This window comes from Netta rufina (genome assembly GCF_964035555.1).
Source record: "Netta rufina genome assembly, chromosome: 7".
Taxonomy (NCBI): domain Eukaryota; kingdom Metazoa; phylum Chordata; class Aves; order Anseriformes; family Anatidae; genus Netta; species Netta rufina.
Window position 1 is genome coordinate 8,718,020 of NC_140130.1, and position 22,550 is coordinate 8,740,569.

Genomic DNA, 22,550 nt, shown 5'->3' on the forward strand with positions numbered 1-22,550 from the left:
AAGCTGTAAATACCGTGTTCACTGCACAGCTCCACCGTCCTGTGGTTCTCTTTGAGCTTGGGATGCTTGAGGGGCTTCCAGTGTTGCAGTCAACAGGAGACACACCAGAGGCAGCATTACTGCTGTGTGAGCAGGAAAAAGCGACACCAGCTCTAAGACACAAAGCCACCAAAGAAATGGTAACAAAATAGTTTTATTGTTTTATAAAAAGAACACAACACTGTGCACGTAAACTTGAACATATGTATAGTGCTTTTTATAAAGAAGGTGCTGATGAAGGAGCAAGCCCCTCTAGTCACAACAGCATGCAGGCCCTTTTGAACAGAGAAAAAACAGTTCAAAGCCATGTTCCCCATTACATCCACATTCTCACTCAGCCCTCCCAGCTGAGTGAGAAGCAAAGCCCATCCCAGGTGTCAAGGTGCTCATTCAGCTGCCAGCCATGGCACCTCACCCTTTGTACATCCACTCAGGCTCCTCCATCAAGTGGGGATAGAGGCTTTTGTGCAAGGCACTGAGCATCATGCAGATATTGCTGCAGGATCTCAAACCCCAAGAGCATCGATAACCCGTCCATAAGACAAAGGGTGGAGGTGGCAGATGCACACCTAGCCAGATGGGGACAACATTTAGCCAGAGTGACAGCCACCGGAGGCAAACCCACACACACACCTGGATGGCTGCAGGGGCAGGAGATGGCTCAACCCTTCCTGCACTAGCTACCCTTCTCCCTGTGTGGGGGTCTTTTGCTGTAGAGATCTGCAAGCTGCCTTGGTGTCAGCTCAAGGCTCCCTGATGCCCTTACTCCCCAGCACCTCCAGGCTAGCATAACCCACCATGCTCACCTGTGGTATGACCCCTGGGGTCTGATGCCAGCACTACGCAATGCCTAATCCCAGGCAATTCTGTCACCTCTCTAAGGAAGGTTTCTGTTCACAGAAAGTCAGCATTCATCTCAGAAGCCAACCAAACTGAAGAGGAGAGGCTGTGTTTCTGCTGCAAAGCGACTGCTGCAAGCCAGCAACACTGAAGAACTGATATGTGTCTCCACTGGCTCCTCAAAGGCCTTCCCACAGGGAAAAGGGGGGTCTTGTAAATCCAAGAGTACTTCCAGGAGCCACTCCAAACACCACAGACACAAAGCATGCTGCCATCCCGCCTCTGGCTTGTACCCTTCCCCAGGGGCAGGCCCTGCCAGTTTTAGAAAGGCTAACCCTGTGCCTGCCTGTTCCTCTCCCATCACCAGCCATGGGATTTCAGCATCCTTCCTGCTTCCCCACCTCCACGAGGAGTCCTCAGGGCCCTCAGCAATCCCTAGCCATTAGCACCTTTACATCTCTGCTCTGCAGCAGGAGGACACTGCTTGCTCAAGCCTTTGGCAGCAAAGAGACAAGCTCCCCCTGCAAAAGCTCTGCTTGGCAGTCCCCAAGCACTGCATCTGTAAGTTGCACAGAGGCATGCAACCCATGTGCCATGCACATGCATCCTGAAGCAGAGTAGTAACTAGGCATTGGGAGTCTGCAGATGGAGGAAAGAAAGGGTTAAAACATCCCTGCTCTACTCCAGAGATGGATGAGCAGCAGCTGGGCAGGAACTGAGAAAGGGTAAGGCACCCTATGTTACTGAACTTCCTGAGGGGGTGACACCACCATCCTTTCAGCCAACAAAGCTAAACAGTATAAGCAAAATAGCACTGGAAGAACTAACACACACACACAACTACCTGGGGAGATCATTAGCAGACACTTTCATGTTGTTCATTCTGGGTTGAATGCTCCACCAAGGCAAAAGCTAAGTGAGTTCCTTCCCTTGCCAGAAGACTGTAGATGGTGCTAGGGACAGAAAAGCGGGAACATACAGATATCCAAGGTACATGGAGGAGAGGTTGTCTCTGAACATGCAGTGGGTTAAGAGGCAGACAGCACTGCAAGCAGGGGCATGGCCTTCTGGCTCAGGTCCTTGCCAGTGGCTTCTCCAGACATCATCTTCTGAGACTGTCACAGAACACAACAAGAAACAGGTTCTAGAAACAAGCACATCCTCATAGGCAAAGGGGAGCATGGAAGAAAAGAGGAAAGCAGATTATACAAACAGATTTCATCCCCCACAAGGAAATTCACCTTTGCTGCATGCCTCTTCTCTCACCCTGAAGTGATACACAGGGAGCAGGGAAATGGGTACATCATGACACATGCCAGAGCAGGAGGTCTTCCCGCCAGCATCGCTGATGAGTCAAAAACCTGTGAGGCAGCAAAGCCCAGCCAGTGCCTGTGAGACTGGAGACAGACTCCCCACTGCAGCTGGTCAAGGATGTACAAGGCCAGTCCAGCTTCTTGGAGTGATGAATGCTGCTCTGGGAAGTGGCAATGCCCTGCCAGCTTTGCAGCTGAGGAATCAATCTGCTGCAGAGCAGGGTCAACTGCACAAGTGGGATGGAGAGTGCAAAGCAGCACTGGGCTGGAAAGGCTGCCTGCTGACCTCAGGCACCTGGTTATCTGCCTGGCAGTGGTCTGTAACAGAAGTCCATCTGAGGAGCAGGATAATGATAAGACTCCTGCACTCCACCCCAAGAATTTCTTGCATCTCTCATCAATTCTCTCCCTTTGCTTTGCAGCAAGGCAAAGCCGTGTAAATTCAGCACCCTTTCTGTGGTGAAAAGACCTAGAGGGAAGCTGCAATCTGACCAATGATTTCCCAGCTCTGGACCCTCTGTTCCCAACCAGCTGCTCTGAGGTGTTCCACACACTGGTTTATGGAGCAAGGTGAGACGCAGCCACCCAGATGAAGTATACTGCAGTCAGTCATGGCCACCCAACATAAGGCTCTTGCTTGGAGAAGGGGAGTTACAGAACCCCATCAGAGACTGCTTGCTCTGAGTTGTTATCTACTTTCCACTGCCTACAGGAAAGGAAAAGATAATGGCTATGCAGATCCTATTCAAATAAACTATTCCACACCAAACCACTCCTTGCTGGGTATTGCTCTGAGCAAGAACAGGCAGCCTCTGCTGGCCAACTACAGAGATATTGAGGAGAGTTGTGTCCCGTAAGCATAAATCTGCCTTGGAGTCCACAAAGTGAAGCTTTCCCAGCAAGACGAAGGAAAACTGCTTAGCCTCAGCGAGAGCACTGTGGAACAACCAGTGTGCAGCCACACTGCACTCAAAGCCAAATATCCTACCTCAAGGGTAATGCTTGCTAAATAATTGCACCTACTGCAGAAGGCTTTCCTGGTGACCGTCTTTTAATATTCCAGTATAGGTATGTTAGTACAGAATTATCCCTCATTTGGAAGCACCAATTTAATAGGGAAGAAACGGAAGAGGCAGAGCACTTGCAATGTGCTGCTAGAAGAAAATCAACCCAACTGCCACCTATATGCAAGATGTCCACATACGCCACACGTGCCCCACCAGCACAGGGCAACATCCCCATTCACAGCTGAGTAAGCTGTCAAGCTACACCAGGTCTCTTTCTACCCCTGTCAGCCAGTACTTTCCTTTGGTTTGAGGTGGCTTTCTGCAGAGGTGTCTGGACCTTCCTGTGAAGAAAGGCTGGTGTCTTGGGCAGTCCTCAGTTCAGCTTGCTGAAAGGCACAGGAATCCAGAAACACACTGGGGATGCTGTCACCAAAATACAGCTTGCTGTTCGTAGCTATCGCCTGATACTTCATTAGTTCCAGATACTCTGGGGTAAGTTTCAGCTACAAAAAAGAAACCAGAGACTGTAAGAGACAATTTTCTAGGGTTGGCATCATTAGATTTCATCTCAGGTAGCTGCCTCCTGGAAACTGGAATGTGGGCTGTTAGATCTAGTGTGTTTTTTTTCAATGCTGCCCACCTTAACCTAGTCTGTGCAGAGAAAAAGAGTAAGCAAGTCCTCTCGTGACCAACTTTCAAGTGCTCACCTTGTTGGAATCAGCCAGCTTCCGAGCAGTGTAATACTCCGCATCTGCTTTTGCTTTCTCTCTTGCTAAGAATGCAGCATCTAACACAGCAACAGAGGATGGACAGGAAAAGAAGCATTAGGAAGTGAACAAATACTGCGTGCCCAGCATGGCACAAACTAACCCAGGTGTACCTGCGACAGCTCCTCTGCTAGGCACCTCCACTTCTGGCTTCTTGGAGAGGTGATCTCACGCTACTGCACCCTTTATTATTTTTGTAGGGCAGCACCGCTTGCGAGCCCAGTTTGAGGCTTCTCAACCCACAACCACCCTTAGGCTGAAAGATGCCCCCCAGCAGCATGCCAGCACTATGGTTACCTTCAATCTCAGAAATTCGCTTTTCAGTTTCCTTCTCCATAATCTTCTGTTGATAGTGAATCCTGGCCACCTGAGCAGCCTTCTCTGCCTCTGCAATCACAACAGGCTCATCTCAGATATTCACTTCTTAAGGCCTAAGCATTAGCACCCTGACCCCAGACCTGATCAGGGATATGCTGCCACGCAAGTGATTTGCCCTCCGCTGCCTCCCTTTCTGCTTGGGTCCTATGGTCCTGTATAGGTTCAGTGCGTTTATGCTTCAAGAAACAGTTATAGAATGACAATAGTGCTGATGCGTCTAGTACCGAACTGGCTGACCCCCTCCCTTTACAAATATGTCAACGTTCCCTGACTTGGGGACATTTTAAAGCCCAATCAGTTTTGCTGGCAGAACTGTTAACTCTTGATCTACTCCAGCAGCAGCCGTGCTGTAGGATAGAGGCACTCGTTGCTCTGCTGCTGTGGGGAGGGAGGTGGGAAGTAGATACAGCAACATAAACACTCCTGTTTTCTACCGTCTCTGACTGTTGGTGCAGCTTTCAGAGAAAACTGTCTAGCCCCAGTCTGCTGGTACTGACTGCTCACTTACCAATAAGTGCTTTTTTTCGGTCTGTCTCTGCCTCCTTCTCTACTACCTTCTGCTTCTGGGCTGCAATGAGCAGCTTGGTCTTCTCAGCTTCCCTGCACAGCAAAAGACAACATCGCATGAAAACAGTAGGGGAGCAGTTCTGCAAACAAGGGCAGTAGATGCCTGGGTGGGAAGATGTTGACCAGATGTCAGTAGCATTCCCTTGCAGCAATGAAGGCTAGCTCTATCTTCAGCTGCACGAGCACATGAATTGCCAGCAGATCAATGGAAGAGATTATTCCTCCTCTTTATTTGGCACTGGTGAGGCCACATCTGGACACTGCATATGGTTTGAGGCCCCCCACTGCAAGGGAGACATCAACAAACAGAAGCAAACCCAGGGAGGTTCTGGTGATGGTGGGTGGAAAACACGTACGTGGGGGGGGGGTGCGTATGTGTGGCCAGGATGCAGAAGCAGGGCTTACTCAGCTGCAGGCAAGGAGGCACCAGGGTCCTGAGGGCATCTCCTCTGGCCCAAGGGGGTCCTGGAGATGCTGTGGGCAGACCCTGCTCCCAGGGGTACAGTGAGAGCACTGGAGGCACCGGCACAAGTTGTAGCACCACACAGCCCCGAGGAGACAGCCCTTCCCATGCAAGCAGGGCATTTCTGTCCTTGGAGACAACCCTGATGCTCTGGGACACAGCCCCAAGGAACTGTGGTGTTGGCCCTGCTTTGGGAGGGGGTTTGGACAAGAGATCTCCACAGGTCTGTATCAAACTAAAATCTTTCTATGATTCTTTAAGTCTGCAGACAGGACCTTGCAAGCAAAGCACAAGGACTCCAGAACCCTGAATTTGGTTTATCAATCTTCTACAGGTTCTCTATAGATTAGTGTCCCCTCCAAAAGGGAGTAGTAATGTAGCCTTGCTACAGACTAACCATCTAATAACCATGAAAGGCTAAAAGGCTTCAGAGTGAAAGAGATATGAAAATGGAAAAAGACTGCACAGGTGTACCTAACCAAGCAACTGCTTGGCTAGAGTCCACCTCTCACCTTCTGAACGCGAGGTTAGAGTCTTCTAACAATACACAGGGTGGAAGGCATAAGCCTTCCAAACCAATTCATACAGTTTTAGGTGTTGCTACTCACATGAGCTCAAAATTTCTTCGGATGGCTTCTGGGATTTTGGGTTTCGTAACACGAACAGCCTATAGAGAAAAAAAAAAAAAGTGGGTGCATTTTAGATTAAACATTTTGACGAGATCTGCATAGCTATGAAATGTCTTTGCAAAACCAGACATCTTCAAATTTACCGAAGACCACACATAGAGGATTCCAGTCCTTGTGTACAAGACAGTTGAGTACAACCACTTCCAGACAAGTACCTTACATTTTATTTCCTGTCTCTGTACCTTTAATGAAACCAAAGTGATCAAGTAATGAATGTGGAAAAGACTCCTAAAGAGGTTCGCCAACTCTGCTAGAAGCCAGCTCTACATCCCACAGATGGGAAGACTCCTCAAGCATCACCAGACAACAGTTCCCAAAATAGTGCTCAAGAAAGAGGTTCACCAACCCAATGAAATTAAATTGCAGGAGTAAGAATTGCAAACAGAGGCAGAGCCACAAGCTCAGTAATGAGTTTTCTAGGAGAAAAGCTTGCAGAAGCTACCATGCAATGACAGACATTGCAGCGAAGACACAGGAGAGCAGCAGGGCATGTGGCAACTGGGCACAGCTGCTGCATGTGACCGCTGATCACCAAGAGCGATTTGCATGGCAATACTGATACCACGTGGCAAGAGGCAGAGCCAGTTGCTGAGCTGCTCTGCAGAGGGCTTCCTCTGAAACAGGAAGGAAACATCTAGAGACAAGACCAAGAGCTGATGCCTCCCAGCTGTGATATACAGAGTAATAATTTGTGTCAATAAGATGGTTGATATTAATAAAGAAGGGGGAGATTTGGGAGTGTGGCCACAGGGGTCAGCAAGCCCCATGGTTGATGATAACATCAGACTCTTAACGATGAGGCCATCAGGAGTGTAAGAGAGGTTAGAGGGAACAAAAAAGGGTGATTCAGGAGATGCCATGCAGTCTTGGGTTGCTTGTTCTCCAGCCATTACAGCATGGAAGTTGCTGGGTGTTTGCTGTTACTGGGCCAAGTTGTTTGAGCAATGAAAAGTTGTTTTGAAAAGAACTGCTATGGGGCGAAGGGTGTAAGAGGGGAACCTGTCCTCAAGATAAAAAGGAACGAATAGGGACAGGCTAGCAGAACAGAGACCAGGACGGGAACAGGCACATTGATCACCTCATGATGATAGGTTCGGCCAAACTCAGCAACCTTCTCAGAGAAGCTCCTACAGAAAGTCGATGGAAATAGGCACACCAGAGCTGGGAAGAAGGTCAAGCTGAGAGAAGTGGAGCCGCGCACACAACTGCCCCTCGCTGGTAAGCAGTTGTGCATTACGGGGAATCATACTCCTTAGAAACAAAGACTGTCCTGGTAACAATCAGACAGTTTATGATCCTGAAATATGGGACCAAATTAAGGTCAAGGTGTGGGACTCTGCAAGTAAAAACGACAAGGTTACAGTGGGATTGCTCGGCACCTGGCGAGCAGTCTCTGAGGCCTTAAAGAGCCATGTGGGGCCACAGTCAGAAACGTGTGGTTTGCCAGACAGTGAGGGAGCTGCAGGCTCGTTCACTGATCTGACTGCTACGCCATCGGCCCCTCTGCTGCTACAGCCATCGAAGGCTTTCGCTGTTACACCCCCTGGTGACCTGGACGTGCCTTCTGACCCAGGCCTCAAAAAGGAGATGGGTATGTTTTCCTTCAATCCGGAAAGAATAGGATATATAAGGCCCAAAGGCCGAGTTGCTTGACAACTTAAAGCAAGACATATTGTTCCCACGACTAGCCCTGGAATTCTCTGGTGTTTGTGATCAAGAGAAGGAATGGAAAATGGAGACTGTTATAAGTCATGGAAGATATGGGAGCACTTCAACCAGGCCAACTATGCTCCCCCAGTCATGGACATTAATAGTAATAGACTTAAAGGACTGTTTGTTACTTTTCCTGATTGTACATATGTATAGGTGTACTCGGGTTTAGTATGTAAAAGCATTGTTATGTTCGTGTGTGTGTGTTGGTAGAGCATAGACTCCCCACGCACCCAGCACTGTTTACTTGCCTTTTATAAATATTCCTTTTATAAATATTACTAAATTCAGATTGAGTTGAGACTTCATTTATAACACAGCCCATGTGCTGCCTGGTTCATTAGGGACCTTTGCAAGATGCAGATTAACACAGTCCATGGCAGTACAATGGTTTCACAACCCTCTTGTTCCAGCTCCACTGCAGGTCTAGCACCGAACCTGCTGCTCACTTCTCTCTGGGGCCAGCAAATCTGCAAAGAACAGATCTAAACTTCCACAGAGGGGAACATCACATGGGCACATCTGAAACAAGTCTTTGCAGGTGGTAAGAGAAAGGGAAACATTTGTATGACAGGTACTTCAACCCTGTTACATGCATCCTGCCTGGAGAGAAGCAGCCAGCATGGCATCACAAGACACTCAGGAACAACTGCTGCTTCTCTAAACAAGCAAAGCAAGCAGATTTATGGTACTTAAGACCAGAACATCTTTCAGCTAAAGGATTTTTTTTAAGCTCCCAACAGGAACAAAGCCTTTCCAAGTTCCTGGAAAGGTTCTGCATGCAGAAAGCTCTCCTCGAAGCAACTCCCTCATGCTCCCAGCCACAGCAGGCTGCATAGGGGTATATTACTTCTACCTCTGTAATACCACCTGCACCAAAACAAAGACTGGTTTCCAGAAGTGTGGCTTTTCAAACATGGTCAAAGATTCCTTTTCACAGTTATTAGGAACCTCCCTTGCTGGCTGTAACCTTTCAAAGATAAGTGAGTAGCTTCACAATGTCAGGAGGCAGCAACTCAGACCCTTTGGATGCAGCATCCCCCCTGGTTCCACCCATTTGTGTATTCCCATCTGCCTAAGTGGTTTCTATGCTCAAACGTCTTCTACTGCAGGCAATGCTTTACCTCTGCAGATTCTGGCAGCAGGGTAAGGACCTGGGCAGTCTGAGGGCAAGCCATGCTGGAAAGAAGTGATGGGCAAAGAAGGTGCCAAGTACGTGAGCCTTTTCCATGTTCTTAGCCACCACGTCCTCTGCCCCACAGTACAGTAGGCCTACAGCTTCTTGAGGCTTCCTCTCGCTTGGATGCACCTCTGAAGCCCTTTATGTTACCCTGAACATCCACCATTAAGTCCAAGCCCCAGCTCACCTATCCCCTTTTGTAGGCTTTTCACTTTTCAACTCAGTTGGGAGCACTGTGTTCATCCACACCCGTGCCAAAATATGTATTCAGTGCCCTTCAGAAAATCTGGTGTTGCCTGCAGCCAACCCTTTCTGCCCTTCCAAAAAATATGTCAGTGGTTAAAGCTCTCCATGAGTTCTAGTGATAACGATGCTTCCTTTGGTTTTCCTCATGCAGCTTTATCTACTTCATTCTTCACCCAGCTAGGGTGAAAGTCTGTAGCAGAGAAGGACCACACCATACCCAGTGTTTGCCTAGTCTTTACCTACACAGTATCTCATCTCGTGAGCTATCCCCAACAAGCCATGGGACTGCAAACAGGCAAGCGTTTCCAGTTGCACATTTTTGTTTCCCAAGATGCACCCATTTGTGTCTAGACACATAGGAAAAGCCCAAGAATGTACTGCTATCTGAAGGAAAGTGCAAAAGCCTGCCCTATGACACTGTCCCTAGACACCTTCTTACTATCCACTGGCCTCCGCTTCTCTTAGAATCACAGAATATCCTGAGTTGGAAGGGACCTGTAAGGATCATCGAGTCCAACTCCTGGCACCACACACGTCTACCCAAAAATTCAGGTCATGTGACTAAGAGCACAGTCCAAACACTTCTTAAACTCCAACAGGCTTGGTGCAGTGACTACTTCCTTGTGGAGACTGTTCCAGTGTGTGACCACCCTCTCAGTGAAGAACCTCTTCCTGATATCCAGCCTAAACCTTCCCTGCCTCAGCTTGACACCATTCCCACGGGTCCTATCACTAGTGACTAAAGAAAACAGATCGACTCCTTCCCCCCCATTCCCCTTTGCGAGGAAGCTGTAGGCCACGATGAGGTCTCCCCTCAGCCTCCTCTTCTCCAGGCTAAACAGGCCAAATGATCTCAGCTGCTCTTCAGACATCTTCCCCTCTAGGCCCTTCAGCATCTTTGTAGCCCTACTCTGGACACTCTCCAACAGTTTCATGTCCTTTTTGTACTGTGGTGCCCAGAACTGCACACAGTACTCGAGGTGAGGCTGCACCAGTGCAAAGCAGAGCAGGACAAGCATTTCCCTTGACTAACTAGCAATTCCAACTCTTCAGACTGTGGTCAACGTTCCACTCCACTAGGAAATAAAGTTTTTTATCAAGCAACTTGGAGGATTTGTCAAAGTTTCATCTACATTAACTAGTTTTAATAGGACCTTGAAATAAATGCTGTTAAATCCCTCTAATACCACCTTTGCAATAATGAATTGGGAGGGACCCTTTATCAGGAAGTGTAGTGATAGGACAAGGAGTAACGGCTTTAAACTAATAGATGGCAGATTTAGATTAGATGTAAGGAAGAACTCTCTACTTATGAGGGTGGTGAGGCAGTGGCACAGATTGTCCCAAGAAGCTGTGCATGCCCCATCCCTGGAAGTGCTCAAGGCCAGCCCAGATGGGGCTTTGAACAGCCTGGTTTGGTGGAAGAGGGCCTGGAAGTAGATGATCTTTCAGGTCCCTTCCAACCCACACCATGCTATGATTCTATGAATTATTAAAAAATAATAAGAAAAGATCTGAGCTTTTAATCATGATGGTAATTTTGTTTTATGAAAATCTTCCATAGGAATGCTGTGAGCAATGTACAGTTGGATATTTGGAAGAGCAGAGCCATCTCATCTTTTTTGGTAAGATACTGTCTGTGGCTGACTCTTGTCAACAGAGCAGCCTATGGCAAAAATCAACCTTAAAGCAGAAAGCAGTATTTATTGCAGCACTTCATATGTTGTCAAAGGGAGGCTCTCTGTCCCTGCACAGCCAGCTTAGCTAAATGTCGCAATAAAAATAGCAAAACAGATTTAGTTTCTTTCTTCCCCACAGTGAAAGTTTCCAGAGACTTCCATTTTAGCCCTTGCAAGCCTAAGGTTTTCCCAGTCAGTTGCCCTGAACTTCAACATGACAAAAAGCTGGCAGGTCCCATAGCCTGACTAAGACTAAAGATGATTTTCTAACATTAAACAGAAAATCAATCAGGATTCATAGCATTTCAAAGTGGTAACTGTCACATGGACAGTCTTCAACTGACAAACCTCACATCTCCAGGTTCAACTATTTCACGAGGTGGAAAACAGAAGCAAGAAACTTCATCAATACAGTAAAACATGAGCAAATAAGAGGTAGAAAAAAATATGTTTTGTTAGGCAAGGAACCTACCTGGATAGTAAGACCTGGTGCCATGACATTGAGATCTTTCTGCAGGGCCAGCTTCAGATTCTCATCTATCTGATCTGTTTGGAGGACAAGAGAGAGACCAGTTAGCTTTTATCACCATTTCTCCACTTATTTCCATTCTCCATCATTTATCTCCATTATCTCCATCATATTATCTCCATTTCAGTGTTTATCATCATTTCTCTGTGTGACAACAAGTCAGCTGGCTTTGAAGAGGCATCTCTATGGTGCAAGATAAAAAGACTTTTTGAGTACATTGCTTCCTTTCCTATACTCCCTGGAAAATATTCCCAAGAGGAGAGCTGTAAGAACCACACACTAGTGCCTATGGAAAAGTTAAACTACTGATGAATTCATGATACCTGAGCTGAGGGTAAGTGGCTTTTCTCAGAAAGGAAACATACCCAGAGCCCACAGCAGAAGCCCATCCCTCCCTAGCCAGAGCCATGTCAATCCCATTGCCAGCAGCAAGCTCTGGTCTTGAGGGACATGCAGGATCCAATACTTGCTACTGAAAAAAAAAATGTATTTGTCACTTCCAAGCTCCAGGAAGATTTTTCCACTAAACTGGACAGTTACAATGGGATTAAACTGCACATACCATCAGAAAATTCCTCTCTGACTACAGATATTTGGCAAGTCTAAGTACAGCATTCAAAGATCTACTGTTTCTTAACATTAGAAGTCTGACAGCCTTTCACCTTCCAAAGTGATAAATCCGTTTTCCCTTCCTCCTTCCCTTAAGAAGGAACATAATGCTGTTATGCCTTTGGATCCACAGGCATATGCCAAGGTCAGGGCATTGGATCCCAGGAGCAGACCATTAAATGGGATAATTCCTGAATGACTGATACCCCTTGTGAAAAAACTAGAGCAGTGCAATGAACTGCAAGCACGTCCTTCTGGCTCTTCCCTGCCAACAGTCAGAATTAAGCTTTTTAAGTAAAGAAGTTAATGCAGCAACAGAACGGAGGCTTAAAATGTAAGCGAACAAGACAGAAGCATCATCATAATGAAAACAATGAGCACGACTCCATGCACAATAGCAGAGAGCTACTTAGTATATCCAGAATTCAGTCCTAAGTGGAAGAGGACAAATCAAATCCCACATGTAGATGGGGTAAGACAAAGAAATCCAAATCATTAAGGAGTAAAGCTACAAAGGAAGTGGCATACAGATATATAAGGAGATGGTTTCTAGACTACAACTTCAGTACAGAGGCTGTTTGCTCACAGGAAACTGTTGTAACATATTCCACAACAGAAGAGGGAGACTACACAGACCTTGGTAGGTGTGTCCGGCTGCCATCCACTTACCAAACAGCTCGATGTATACTTCCTGAAGAGTATGAGCACTGCAGAACTGATTCAGCTCATGATGAATTTTATTGAAGATCAAGGTCTTATCGTAGTCCGCAGTGTAATTTTTCACAATATCATACACTGAGGAAATAAGAGAATTATCTCAGCTCACCACCAGCATCGATCGCATCCAGTGACTGTTGACATGTACTGCTTTCTGCAATGCCTGAACATCAAAATGACAGCTCAAGACATCAGGAAACTAGTACAGCAGTAGGTCACCAGAGAGTTAGGGGACATCCATCCTTGGATGTGTCAGGACTTGGTTGGACACAGTCACAACTGCCCAGACCGGCTGTTCATGATATGCCTGTAGCAAGTGGGAGGGAGGTCAGAGGAGAAACCCACAGCGGTCCTCTCCACAAGCACTGCTGGAGTTATATGACTTCAAAGAGATGAGTCAATACAGCAACATATTTTGTCAAACATTATCCTGGTTTATGATCAACATAAAAAAAAATGGCCCCTGTTCAGGACCCACATGTATAGGAAAGGACACTAGAAAAAAAATGACAAAAAGCATCATTCCTACAACTGTAACATGAAAAATGCCTCAGTAACACAAGAGTTTTGCATTAAACTATGCTGCTGAAAAAAAAGCTGTCTGGGTCTTTGGGTTTGGCAGCTGGGGAAATAAGGTAAGAGGCTCCTGTATGGGCTTTGCCTTTGTAATGGTCTCAGCTGTTGAGCTGGCAAGCAGCTGGGAGCTTTGCTGTGTACGCTGAGTTTCACAGGTTTCCCTTCTCTTCAGCTCCAAGAAATAGGATTGCTCTAGCACTTGCCACAAGCAGCCTAACATACCCAGGTATAAAATCCTTCAAGGGAGAAGCAGTCTTAGAACTTATTGTCATCTAAGCAAATCTATGGCTCTTTGAAAAGCTTGCAGACACAAACATGAAACTAAGTACTGGTAACCACAAAGGTACTAAGACAGAAAAAAAGGAAGCAGTGCTGCAAACCAAGACAGAGCTGCTAGAGGATGAGTGAAAACAGTCACAGTGCTGCTTGTTGAAACAGGACAGGAAAATACCTGCATATGGTGCCAATTTATTCACAACTTCTATTCGGTCAATGTAGATCATAACACCGCCACTACAAGTGAAAAAGAAGAGTTAATGAATTACTAATTAAATTGTTAACACTGGTTTGCATTTAAAGCAAAGTTGTCTTTTTTCACTTTTTTACCAAACTCTGTTGGAAACTTGCAGTTAATTTTTACCCAGGACAATTCTGACCTCTCGAGCATTTTGCAATCAGATGGCAGCAAGCAAGCCCCAGCTTTGCACAGACTGGTCCCTCTCTCTGCATAAATCAAAAGCCTGTTTCAACAAGTCTGCAAGGCAGCTTTCACTTCACCTTATCTCCTACTCAACCAACAGAAGGAAAATAACCTCAAACAGGAATGTAGCTGCAACCATCAGAAAGTTGGAGTCCAACACAATGAAGGGAAGGCAGCAAAGACAGCAGGTATACCTGCTGAAAGCAGCAGAGCAGCCTCTGTTTTACACAAACTGGAGACAGATGGCAGCTCTTCTAGACAGCAAATACATTTAAACAGAAAATCCACTTGTTTAAGTTCACTAACTCCAGCAGTAACTGGACAAGGCCACTGTCAGAAATGAAAGAAAGAAAGCATGTAAGAGATTTTAGTTTGCATTCACGTGTCACCATGCCACACCACAACTGCTCTGCAGCAGTAATGCAGCTGCAGAAAAACAACCACACCTCCAGATGCTGATAGGAAGGAACCCATGGCCCTCCTGGTGAGACCAGGCACTGTCAGATGGGCCAGAGAAAGCTGGCAGGGCTTGGTCCCATGAGCACTTCCAAATGATAACAGACTACTGGAGCTACTGCTCATACTCCAGAGCAACAGTAGTGACAATCCAAAATAGAAGAGAAAGCTCTGAGCCAGCCCACAGGAAGACTCACTAGCCATTTATTTTAAATCTGTGGCACTAGATGGAAATAAACCATCATCAGCACATGGACCTCCTGATCCTAATGGTCTCCAGACTTGCCTCTCAGTCCAAGGCATTAAGCGGCATCCAATGCACTTCCACTCCCTTTCACTCCTTAGCCTCTATTAGAGCTCATCCCTACCTTTAATTTATGAAATTAAATGCCATTAAATTCAGGCCTTGTTTATGACACAGGTAAAAAGCACAGACTCTGCAGAGTAGAAAAAACTAACTTGCAACAGCTTTTAACTTTCTGAAGAGCACGTTTTTAAAATATGATACTCTCTGTTTTACCCTCTGTTGAAAGGCAGGGCACAAAGAACAAGTTTTATCAGAAACCATTAAGAGACAGCTGCTCTCTAGATGTGGATCTTATCCAGCTCCAAACTAAGACTCTCTAGTGTTTTAACTCAGATGTATTCCCCACAACAAACTTGATTTCTTATTTTGTACTTTTTAACTTCATCAGTTAAAAGTTAAGTCTGCAGAAAAATTACCTTGCCAGTTTTAAGCCAAATCTTATTGCAAGTGGGCAGATTGAAACAGGGAATCATTTCTGTGCTCTTTTAGGAGAGGTCTGCCAGGCACAGCCTGTGCTTGTTCTACAAACCAGTGTGCTTCACGGTAAGCTGTTATCTGAAAAAGATGATGATGGACTGCACTTGTCTGCTGAGAGGTACATGTAAAAGCCAGCAGAAAAGACATTCATAGCTGAAGATAGACTTATTTCCTGGTGAGATAATACTCTAAGGAGAATTTCTCTCTTTTTTTTTTTTCTCAAGATTTCTTTCTAGGCCATGGTCATTCCTACTTAAGAATTATTACTTTTATTTAAGACAGGCCTTCAAAGTCCTTCACAGATGTGTCAAGCTATATGAGCAGTTATAACAACACGGTATGTGCATTTTTCTCCATCTCATTTGTTCTGCACTCTGTCCCTCTGTGCTCAAAAAAATGACTATTTATCATTTCAAGTGACTTCCAACATCATTCTGCAGGATTTTCTGAACCTGCTTTCATCCTAATGATTTGCTCCAGTCACCTCATAACACTTCCACAAGGACAGGGAAATCCAGTTACCATCTTGGCTTATCTTCAAAACATCCTGGTGAGGAACCATAGCAGAGAGTGTGGGTTTCATCCACTGCAATCCCCCAGTAGAGCAATGCTGCACATTTAAATACTGGGGTCTTTTTTGCATTTCAATTTTATGGGGCTATTAGAAGAAAAATGATAACATCTCATACAATCTCTCTCCTATGCAGCATGCATATGCAATTCCTTACCACCTCACGTGCAAGCATGAGGTGATTAGCACCTCAGGTCAGAAAGGACTGCCTGCTGACCCCAACCCAACCAACACTATCTATAACTCTTCCAAGGATCCCAGCCACCAGTGTGGGTCAACAGAAGGGGCATAAGCGAGTATGCCCGCTGAATAGGCAGGCCACCTCCTTCCTCACTGAGGGCGCAAGCCTACAAAGCAGTTAACACTGTTTTACGTTCAGCCAGCTGTTGAAGCATCTCATCTAACACTGGGCAGCGTTGATGGTCTTTTGGACCTTGCTGATGTAGATCCAGGAGCCAAACCGGACTGTAACACACTGACCTTATGATGAGCACCTCAGACAAGATCTCCTCGCAAACAGCCTGGTACAGAGGATACTGGTAATCTACTGGGCTGCAGGAGATAGCATCCTGGGCAGTTTGGGGACAGTTGTTCTTGCAAAGCACCATGCACTGATTTGGGATGAGAATCCAACTGCTTTAGCACCTACAGCTTAAACGCCATCTAGGACAAAACTCTTCCCATTTCAGCAACTGACATCCACTCAAAAAACACCTCAATTTACAAGAGCCAGATGCAAGGCAGGGTGACTCTTACAGTACAGCTCCCGCAGGGACCTCCAGTGCTTACAACTCTGCATCATAGTTTCCGCAGCCTCTCACGCACTCAAATTTGCAGCCTCTGTAGTGGTGACTCACAGGGCCCAAAGTCCTCATGTCAGAGCTGCTCATGAGGTTGGTCAGACAGAGCAGCCCTGAACTGAGCAGGCTCTTTAGTCAGGGAGAGAAGAACAAGAAGTCCGTAGGAAGTCTGAAAGGAAAATCAGCACATTGGCTATGTGCATCTGGGAGAAGTTTATGCATGTGGCAGTTTGCTATATCATCTAAGAGATGAAACCAAGAAAAGTTGCTAGAAAGAGACCCATGGTAGCAATGTCTCTACTACAAACCTTCAGCAGTACCTGTCAGCCCTAGCCACAAAACAAGATGCTCTTATTCTGGGTACTGTTAAAAAAAAAAAAAAAAAAAAAAAAAAAAAAAAAGCCATCCCTAACTTTACAGGACAGTTGAAAACGTACAGGGGATGCTACAGGAGACTGACATACACTAGCAAGCATTTCAGTAGAATTTAGTCTCATACATTTCAGGATTTTAGCTTGTGCTGGGCCAGGAGAAGTCAAGGGAAGAACTAAGGATGCTGCCATAAAAGAGGCTATAAAAAAAGCAAATCTTCAATGCTCACTGCTAGAGCTGACCACAGACAAGACCAGACAAGGTTAGGTAATGACAGCATACAAAAACAAGGCTTGAAGGTTAGACCTGATAAACCTAACACATCCACTTGCAATCTGCACAACACATTTTTCCACAGGACTAGCTAACAGGGATCCATCCTAGAGCAGCATTCCTCTAGCACTCTGGGTTCCTGCCTAGGATCTTCAGCACAAGCACAACACAACTCTCACACCTTTGCAAATAAACATCTAATACTACAAATAAAACATCTATGTTAATACAAATAAAACATCTAACGTTACCTGGGTAACAATACTACTTAGTGTCTTGACTATTTATTGTTTCTTGGCATGGTAAAACCTGTACAATATTTAGAATGAGTCCTTCCAGTTAAGTTTGCAAGAAAAATGCCACTTACCTAATTCTCTCATGTAATATTTGACTAAACTACTCTCAACTTGTTTATTATATTGCACAAGTAATACATTTAGTGAAGTATTCTTCAAGTCAGTTCTTTGGAATACCTTGCTCTTCTACAACTAGTTTCTTCTGCTCTCCTGATTTCTCCTTTATTTTAGAGATGTGCCCTGAGGAAACTGCTGAACCTCCCAAGGAATTGAGAAGGCATTTTCTTGTCAGGGAAAGTCAGAAGTCTCAGATGCTAGAGGCAATCACATAATTGATTTTCTTCATGGCTTAGAGCACATAAATATCCTACCTGCTGTAATGAAATGGTTTTACATGTAGTCTCTGGGGTGACAGCTGTTTTATGAAAAACATACATCTGGTGCCAAAATATTTTAAAACCTCTATTAAACATAATCATTTAATACTGTAAAGTATAAATGGGACAAGTAAGGCAAAAATTGGAGATGGGCACCCACACAGCCACTGGAAATCTTCCCAATGTAGATGAGGATACAGGGGACATGAACAAGGTGGAAGAGAAACCAGCCTTTGAAGTCTGATCGTTCAGAATACAATTACAGAACTTTTAAGTGTTTAGGGTCTGCTCTTTTAACAAACTCTGAGCCTAGATAGTAAAATTTCAGATTTGATCCCTTCATTACTTATAAACAAATGTTTTATTACAGAAATTTGGATTCAAACCTTTGGCACAGAGTAGCTTCAGACTTTTGATTCCAAATGCGGAAAATTTAAATGCATAAAAGAAAATACAGAAACTCATTCTAGTAATAACATCTTAAAAATGGACAGATCTACTGGGACCTTTGGTCTGAAGTATATTCAATTACTAAGAACTACTTCAGCTGCTGTTTGGTGTATTTGAGCATGCGTATTACCTGCAACTTCACAACGACTTGTAGTGCACAACTGAATTCTGCAACTCTGAAACTTAGCAGGAGCTTAATGAACTTGTCATATGAAACTACAAAGTTTAGCTGTTAAATGACAGACCTGCAGAACAACTGTCTCTGCTCAAGCAGGAACAGAGCAGCACAGTTTAATTTTGACTGTATGTCTACCGTGGTTAAGCTTCAGCAGAAATCTGTTAGGTCTGCTGAGATGGCTTCCAGGACAATGTCTCTGGCCCAGAGGTGTGACACTGTTTTACTAAGTCCAGCAGGTGAAATATTATTGATACTTGTAAGCCAAAGAAGTTAGCATTAAACACATTCTTAAAACTCTGCTCTGACGACTTATTTTTAACCATGCCATTTAAGACATGGAAAAATCACAAGTCTTACTTCTCTTCCAGCAATTGCTTTTCATTTGCACCCAAAGATTCTTTACCTAACAACAAAGCCCTGGCAGAAGCTCTGAACAGTAGCATTATTTACAAACACTCCTGTAAGAAGTTTAAGATCTAAAATTTTAGATCTGTTAGCAATCCATAAGAATTTAATTTTAATATTTAAGCCCAAGCAATGTCTCATGACTTGCTATAGGAATAATTCTAAGAAGAAAAAGAGATCAAAATCAACTTTGCTTTATTTAGGATGTTACTAGTGTTCAACTTTCAATTTCAGCAGGGTTGCTATGTGTCATTACTCAAGTCATACTGGCAGGGTTTTTTTTTTTTTTGTTTGTTTGTTTTTAAACAACCAACCAACCAAAAACCAACAACAACAACAGAAATATTAAGAGTACATTACAGTTAAAACACAGGAAGAATCACTGGTCTTGATTGATCCTGCAGGAACAGATTCTGTGATCCCTTTAACTTGAGAATGAATGAACAAACCAGAACCTGCAACCCAACTCAACTTGCTCTCTACTTCTGTTCTTGCTCTACTTGTTGGAACTATAAAAGGATCAACTTAATTATGAAGCACTCAAGGGCCACCCATGCATAGGCTGTCTCTTTAGCCTGCCTCTTCCTTTATGTCAGGTGAAATGCTTATTCCAAAAACGCCCCAACTATCCCAAGAAACTCATTTTCTTGAGCTGTTTTTGACATGAACCATCTCCCCATCAGAAGGGAGGCTTCCTATTCTCCCATTCATTATTTACTTCTGCCCACTGCTGGAGTCAACACTTGTATGAGCCACAAGCCTCAGACTAGAAATACTGCAAAACACAGGGCAGTCCAAGGCACAACAATGGGTTAGCAGAGTAACTGAGGGAAGAAAACAAGTTAAGAGAATATCACTGGAAATGCAAATGATCTCTGAACATAGATTCCAGTGAAAGCAAGAACATTCTCTCCCATACCTCTGCTTAATTTCCACGTATAATGTATGTGTTCATGTTTGGGACCAATTTTAGGGTAGGTGCCTTTACTTTCCAGCCTCTGTGTCACAGTAATATATACAGTTGCAAGCTATGCAATAGAAGACATCTGCCCATCACCTGAAGAAATACAGAGAAAAAACGTACCTTGTCCCACAAGGCACATTTTTCACTTCATCAGTCTGCAACGTGGTCTGAAATAAAAAGACAGCCAGTGCTCAGAAAAACACCACATTCCCAAGGAAGACTGCACAGTATCCAGTCCCTTACAACCATTACATAGGCATGTGGAATCAAAAACATGTCCTCTGCCTCCCTCATGACTTCTGTAGGTGTGAGCTGAAGACAGACTTTGTTCTGACTGCATTTTGGAAGACACAATGCAGCTGTGCTCATTTCCCTACTCATACTTCCTGCAACTCTCCTAGCAAACAATCAGGCCACAAATGCAGACTGTCTTCCTGAAGCAAGACATGTCTTGTCCAAGCAAGGCACATGCACTAGGGCACCCAGGTGGTGGGAACATAGGGTTTCTGAGGAGCTGTTGCTCCAACTGCCAACTCACTGAGCCTCTCTGGAAACACCAGTTACCTAAGTCACCCCTATGCAGCACTATCCCTTCTGACGTTTGCTCCCACTCACCCTCTTCCAAGATGAGGAGGCACTAACCTGCACAGATTTGAAGGTGGTAATGAATGGGAGCATGATGTGGTAGCCCGGTCCACTCGGACTAGTTAACAATGCGCCACCCCTAGAGAGAGAGAGAAAGAGAAATGCAGGAAAAAAAAGGGAAATGGAGAAAAGATTCAAGCAAACAGAAAATACTATGTGCTGGTTCTGAGAGAGAATGTTCAAAACACCAGGAGTCACAGCTGTGGTAGGGCAAATTACATTACTCACCTGCTCCAAAGTTGCAGCATCAACACAAGGTGTCTCAGAAGGAGTCACTGCAGGCCTGTAACCTTATAGACTACAATACCAAACAGCAAGCTGGTGAGCATAAAGCGAACTGCCCTGACTACACAACTCACCTATGAAAGAGCTGATTCTGCATCAGATGCTTGTCAATTGCCACTTGACAATCATTTTCTTCAGTCCTGTGAGCAATTAACTTCTAGAGATAGCAGATATTGCTAAAATCCTCCATCACTGGCAACATTGCAAAGAGCTTCAAGAATACATATTTTTCTTCCCTAAATAGTTGACTGGCAACCATGGAAAAATTCAGTTGGTGTGATAATGTCAGTTTGAATTTCCACAAGGCATTCGGTACAGTCCCTTACCCAAAGCACAAAACAAATCTACAGTCTCCTGGGTGGTCATTTAGTTAAAAGACAAGAGACACAGAACTCTTAAGTAATGAATCCTCTCAGTGCGTTAATGTCTCCTGCAGCATCCTACTTCAACACGCTTGTAATAAAAAGAAAAAGCAGCACAAAGGAAATGGCCCATGATGGCAAATGTGAAGCGTAGAAAGGATGTAACAGAAATACGGCAGGAAAAAAAAAAAAAAAAAAAAAAGAAAGAAAATCAGAAAGACTGGGTGCTGAATTCATCTGTTCCTTCATTAAAGTTTGAAGTAAAATCTGGTCAACTAGTGGCATTTAGTGACTGCTACCACTATCTCTCTTGCTCTGCAAAGAGTATCCACAGCAGCTGCAAGCCCCCTGTGAAACTTGGTCCTGAGTCAATATTCTGGATGGCCTGGGACAGAGGTAACAGCACTCAGCATGAGAGAAAGAGGGTCTACAAACAGGAAAGGACTGGGTAAACCAAGAACACTGACTTTACGCTTTTAGATCCAAGTTATGACCGGAAAAGTCATCTCATAAGAGATATGAAAAGTAGCTCAGGATTCAGAAAGACCAAAGTTCATAATGGCTCTATACACAGACAGGCTTTCTAGACCCACATTCGTGTAAGAGGGCAGAAACAACTCAGCCTGCCAATCTCTGAACGAAACCCTGGGAAAAAATCAGAGGGGAGCAATCACCTCCAAATGTGGTCCAAGGGCCGAGGAAGAAACCTAGCAACAGGAAAAAAATAGACGAAAATCCACGGAAACCTTCAGAGTGCTAGAAGGAAACAGTACCTGTAATACACAGCCAGGTGCCCCTCCTCAACCTTGTGAATGGAGGCGTACAAGAAAAAGACGAGAACTCCCGTGGCAGCGGCAACTACGGCTCCAGCCTGGGCCATGGTCATCCTTGCAGCACCTGCGGGACAAACACAAAACAGCTCAGCGGGCGGCGGGGCCGGGGTCCCGCCTCCCCTCCCGCTGCCCCTTTTGCAACGGGAAGCAAAGGGCCTGCTTAGGCCGGCGATGCGGGAGGCGCCCCCGCAGCACCCCGCAGGCCTCCCCCGTTCCCAGCGCTGTTACCGCCTCGGCCGGCGCGGTCTCTCCGCCCCCCAAATTATCGCGACCTTCCTTCGACGCCCCCCACACCGGGGAGCCGCACACCTCGCCGTCGCCCTGCGGGTTGACCCGGGACCAGCTCTCACCCGTTTAACCCGGCAGAGCCGTCCCGGGGGAGGCGCCCGCCGGGCCCTCGTACTTTTGGAGGCAGGCGCGGGCCCGTGCCGCTGGACGCCGCGCCCCCTGTTGAAGGCGAGGCCGGGCCGGGCCGCGCCCGCTGCACCGG

At 45.5% G+C, this 22,550-nt stretch overlaps 1 protein-coding gene across 6 annotated transcripts; it reads right to left on the reverse strand.

Annotated features, from left to right (window-relative positions):
* Positions 1–273: 273 nt before the first annotated feature.
* On the reverse strand, positions 274–22,543 carry ERLIN1 (ER lipid raft associated 1). 6 transcript variants are annotated; one of them, XR_014618591.1, is made up of 13 exons: positions 22,289–22,530; positions 22,001–22,124; positions 20,578–20,659; positions 20,056–20,102; positions 13,761–13,822; positions 12,686–12,811; positions 11,351–11,424; positions 5,983–6,041; positions 4,853–4,944; positions 4,264–4,353; positions 3,907–3,986; positions 2,121–3,702; positions 274–1,994 (listed from the first exon to the last, which is right to left on the reverse strand). XR_014618591.1 is itself a non-coding variant. In XM_084289754.1 (12 exons), the coding sequence occupies exons 2-12, from the start codon at positions 22,111–22,113 to the stop codon at positions 3,484–3,486; spliced, it is 1,044 nt and encodes a 347-aa protein (XP_084145880.1). In that variant the 5' UTR covers positions 22,114–22,124; positions 22,411–22,543; the 3' UTR covers positions 274–3,483. The 6 variants fall into 6 exon arrangements, 5 of the variants coding, with proteins under 5 accessions (XP_084145880.1, XP_084145882.1, XP_084145881.1 ...); XM_084289754.1 differs by having other exon boundaries at positions 274–3,702; positions 22,411–22,543; XM_084289756.1 differs by having other exon boundaries at positions 274–3,702; positions 22,370–22,530.
* Between the last annotated feature and the right edge of the window lie 7 nt (positions 22,544–22,550).

Coding starts and splice junctions, on each gene's coding strand:
- ERLIN1 (XM_084289754.1), bottom strand. CDS start 22,113: ATGACCATGGCCCAGGCTGGAGCCGTAGTTGCCGCTGCCACGGGAGTT. Junction 4,945..5,982: donor CGAAGAAATTTTGAGCTCAT/GTGAGTAGCAAC, acceptor TTTGCTGTGCAG/GGAAGCTGAGAAGACCAAGC. Junction 4,354..4,852: donor CCGAAAAAAAGCACTTATTG/GTAAGTGAGCAG, acceptor TTGTGATTGCAG/AGGCAGAGAAGGCTGCTCAG.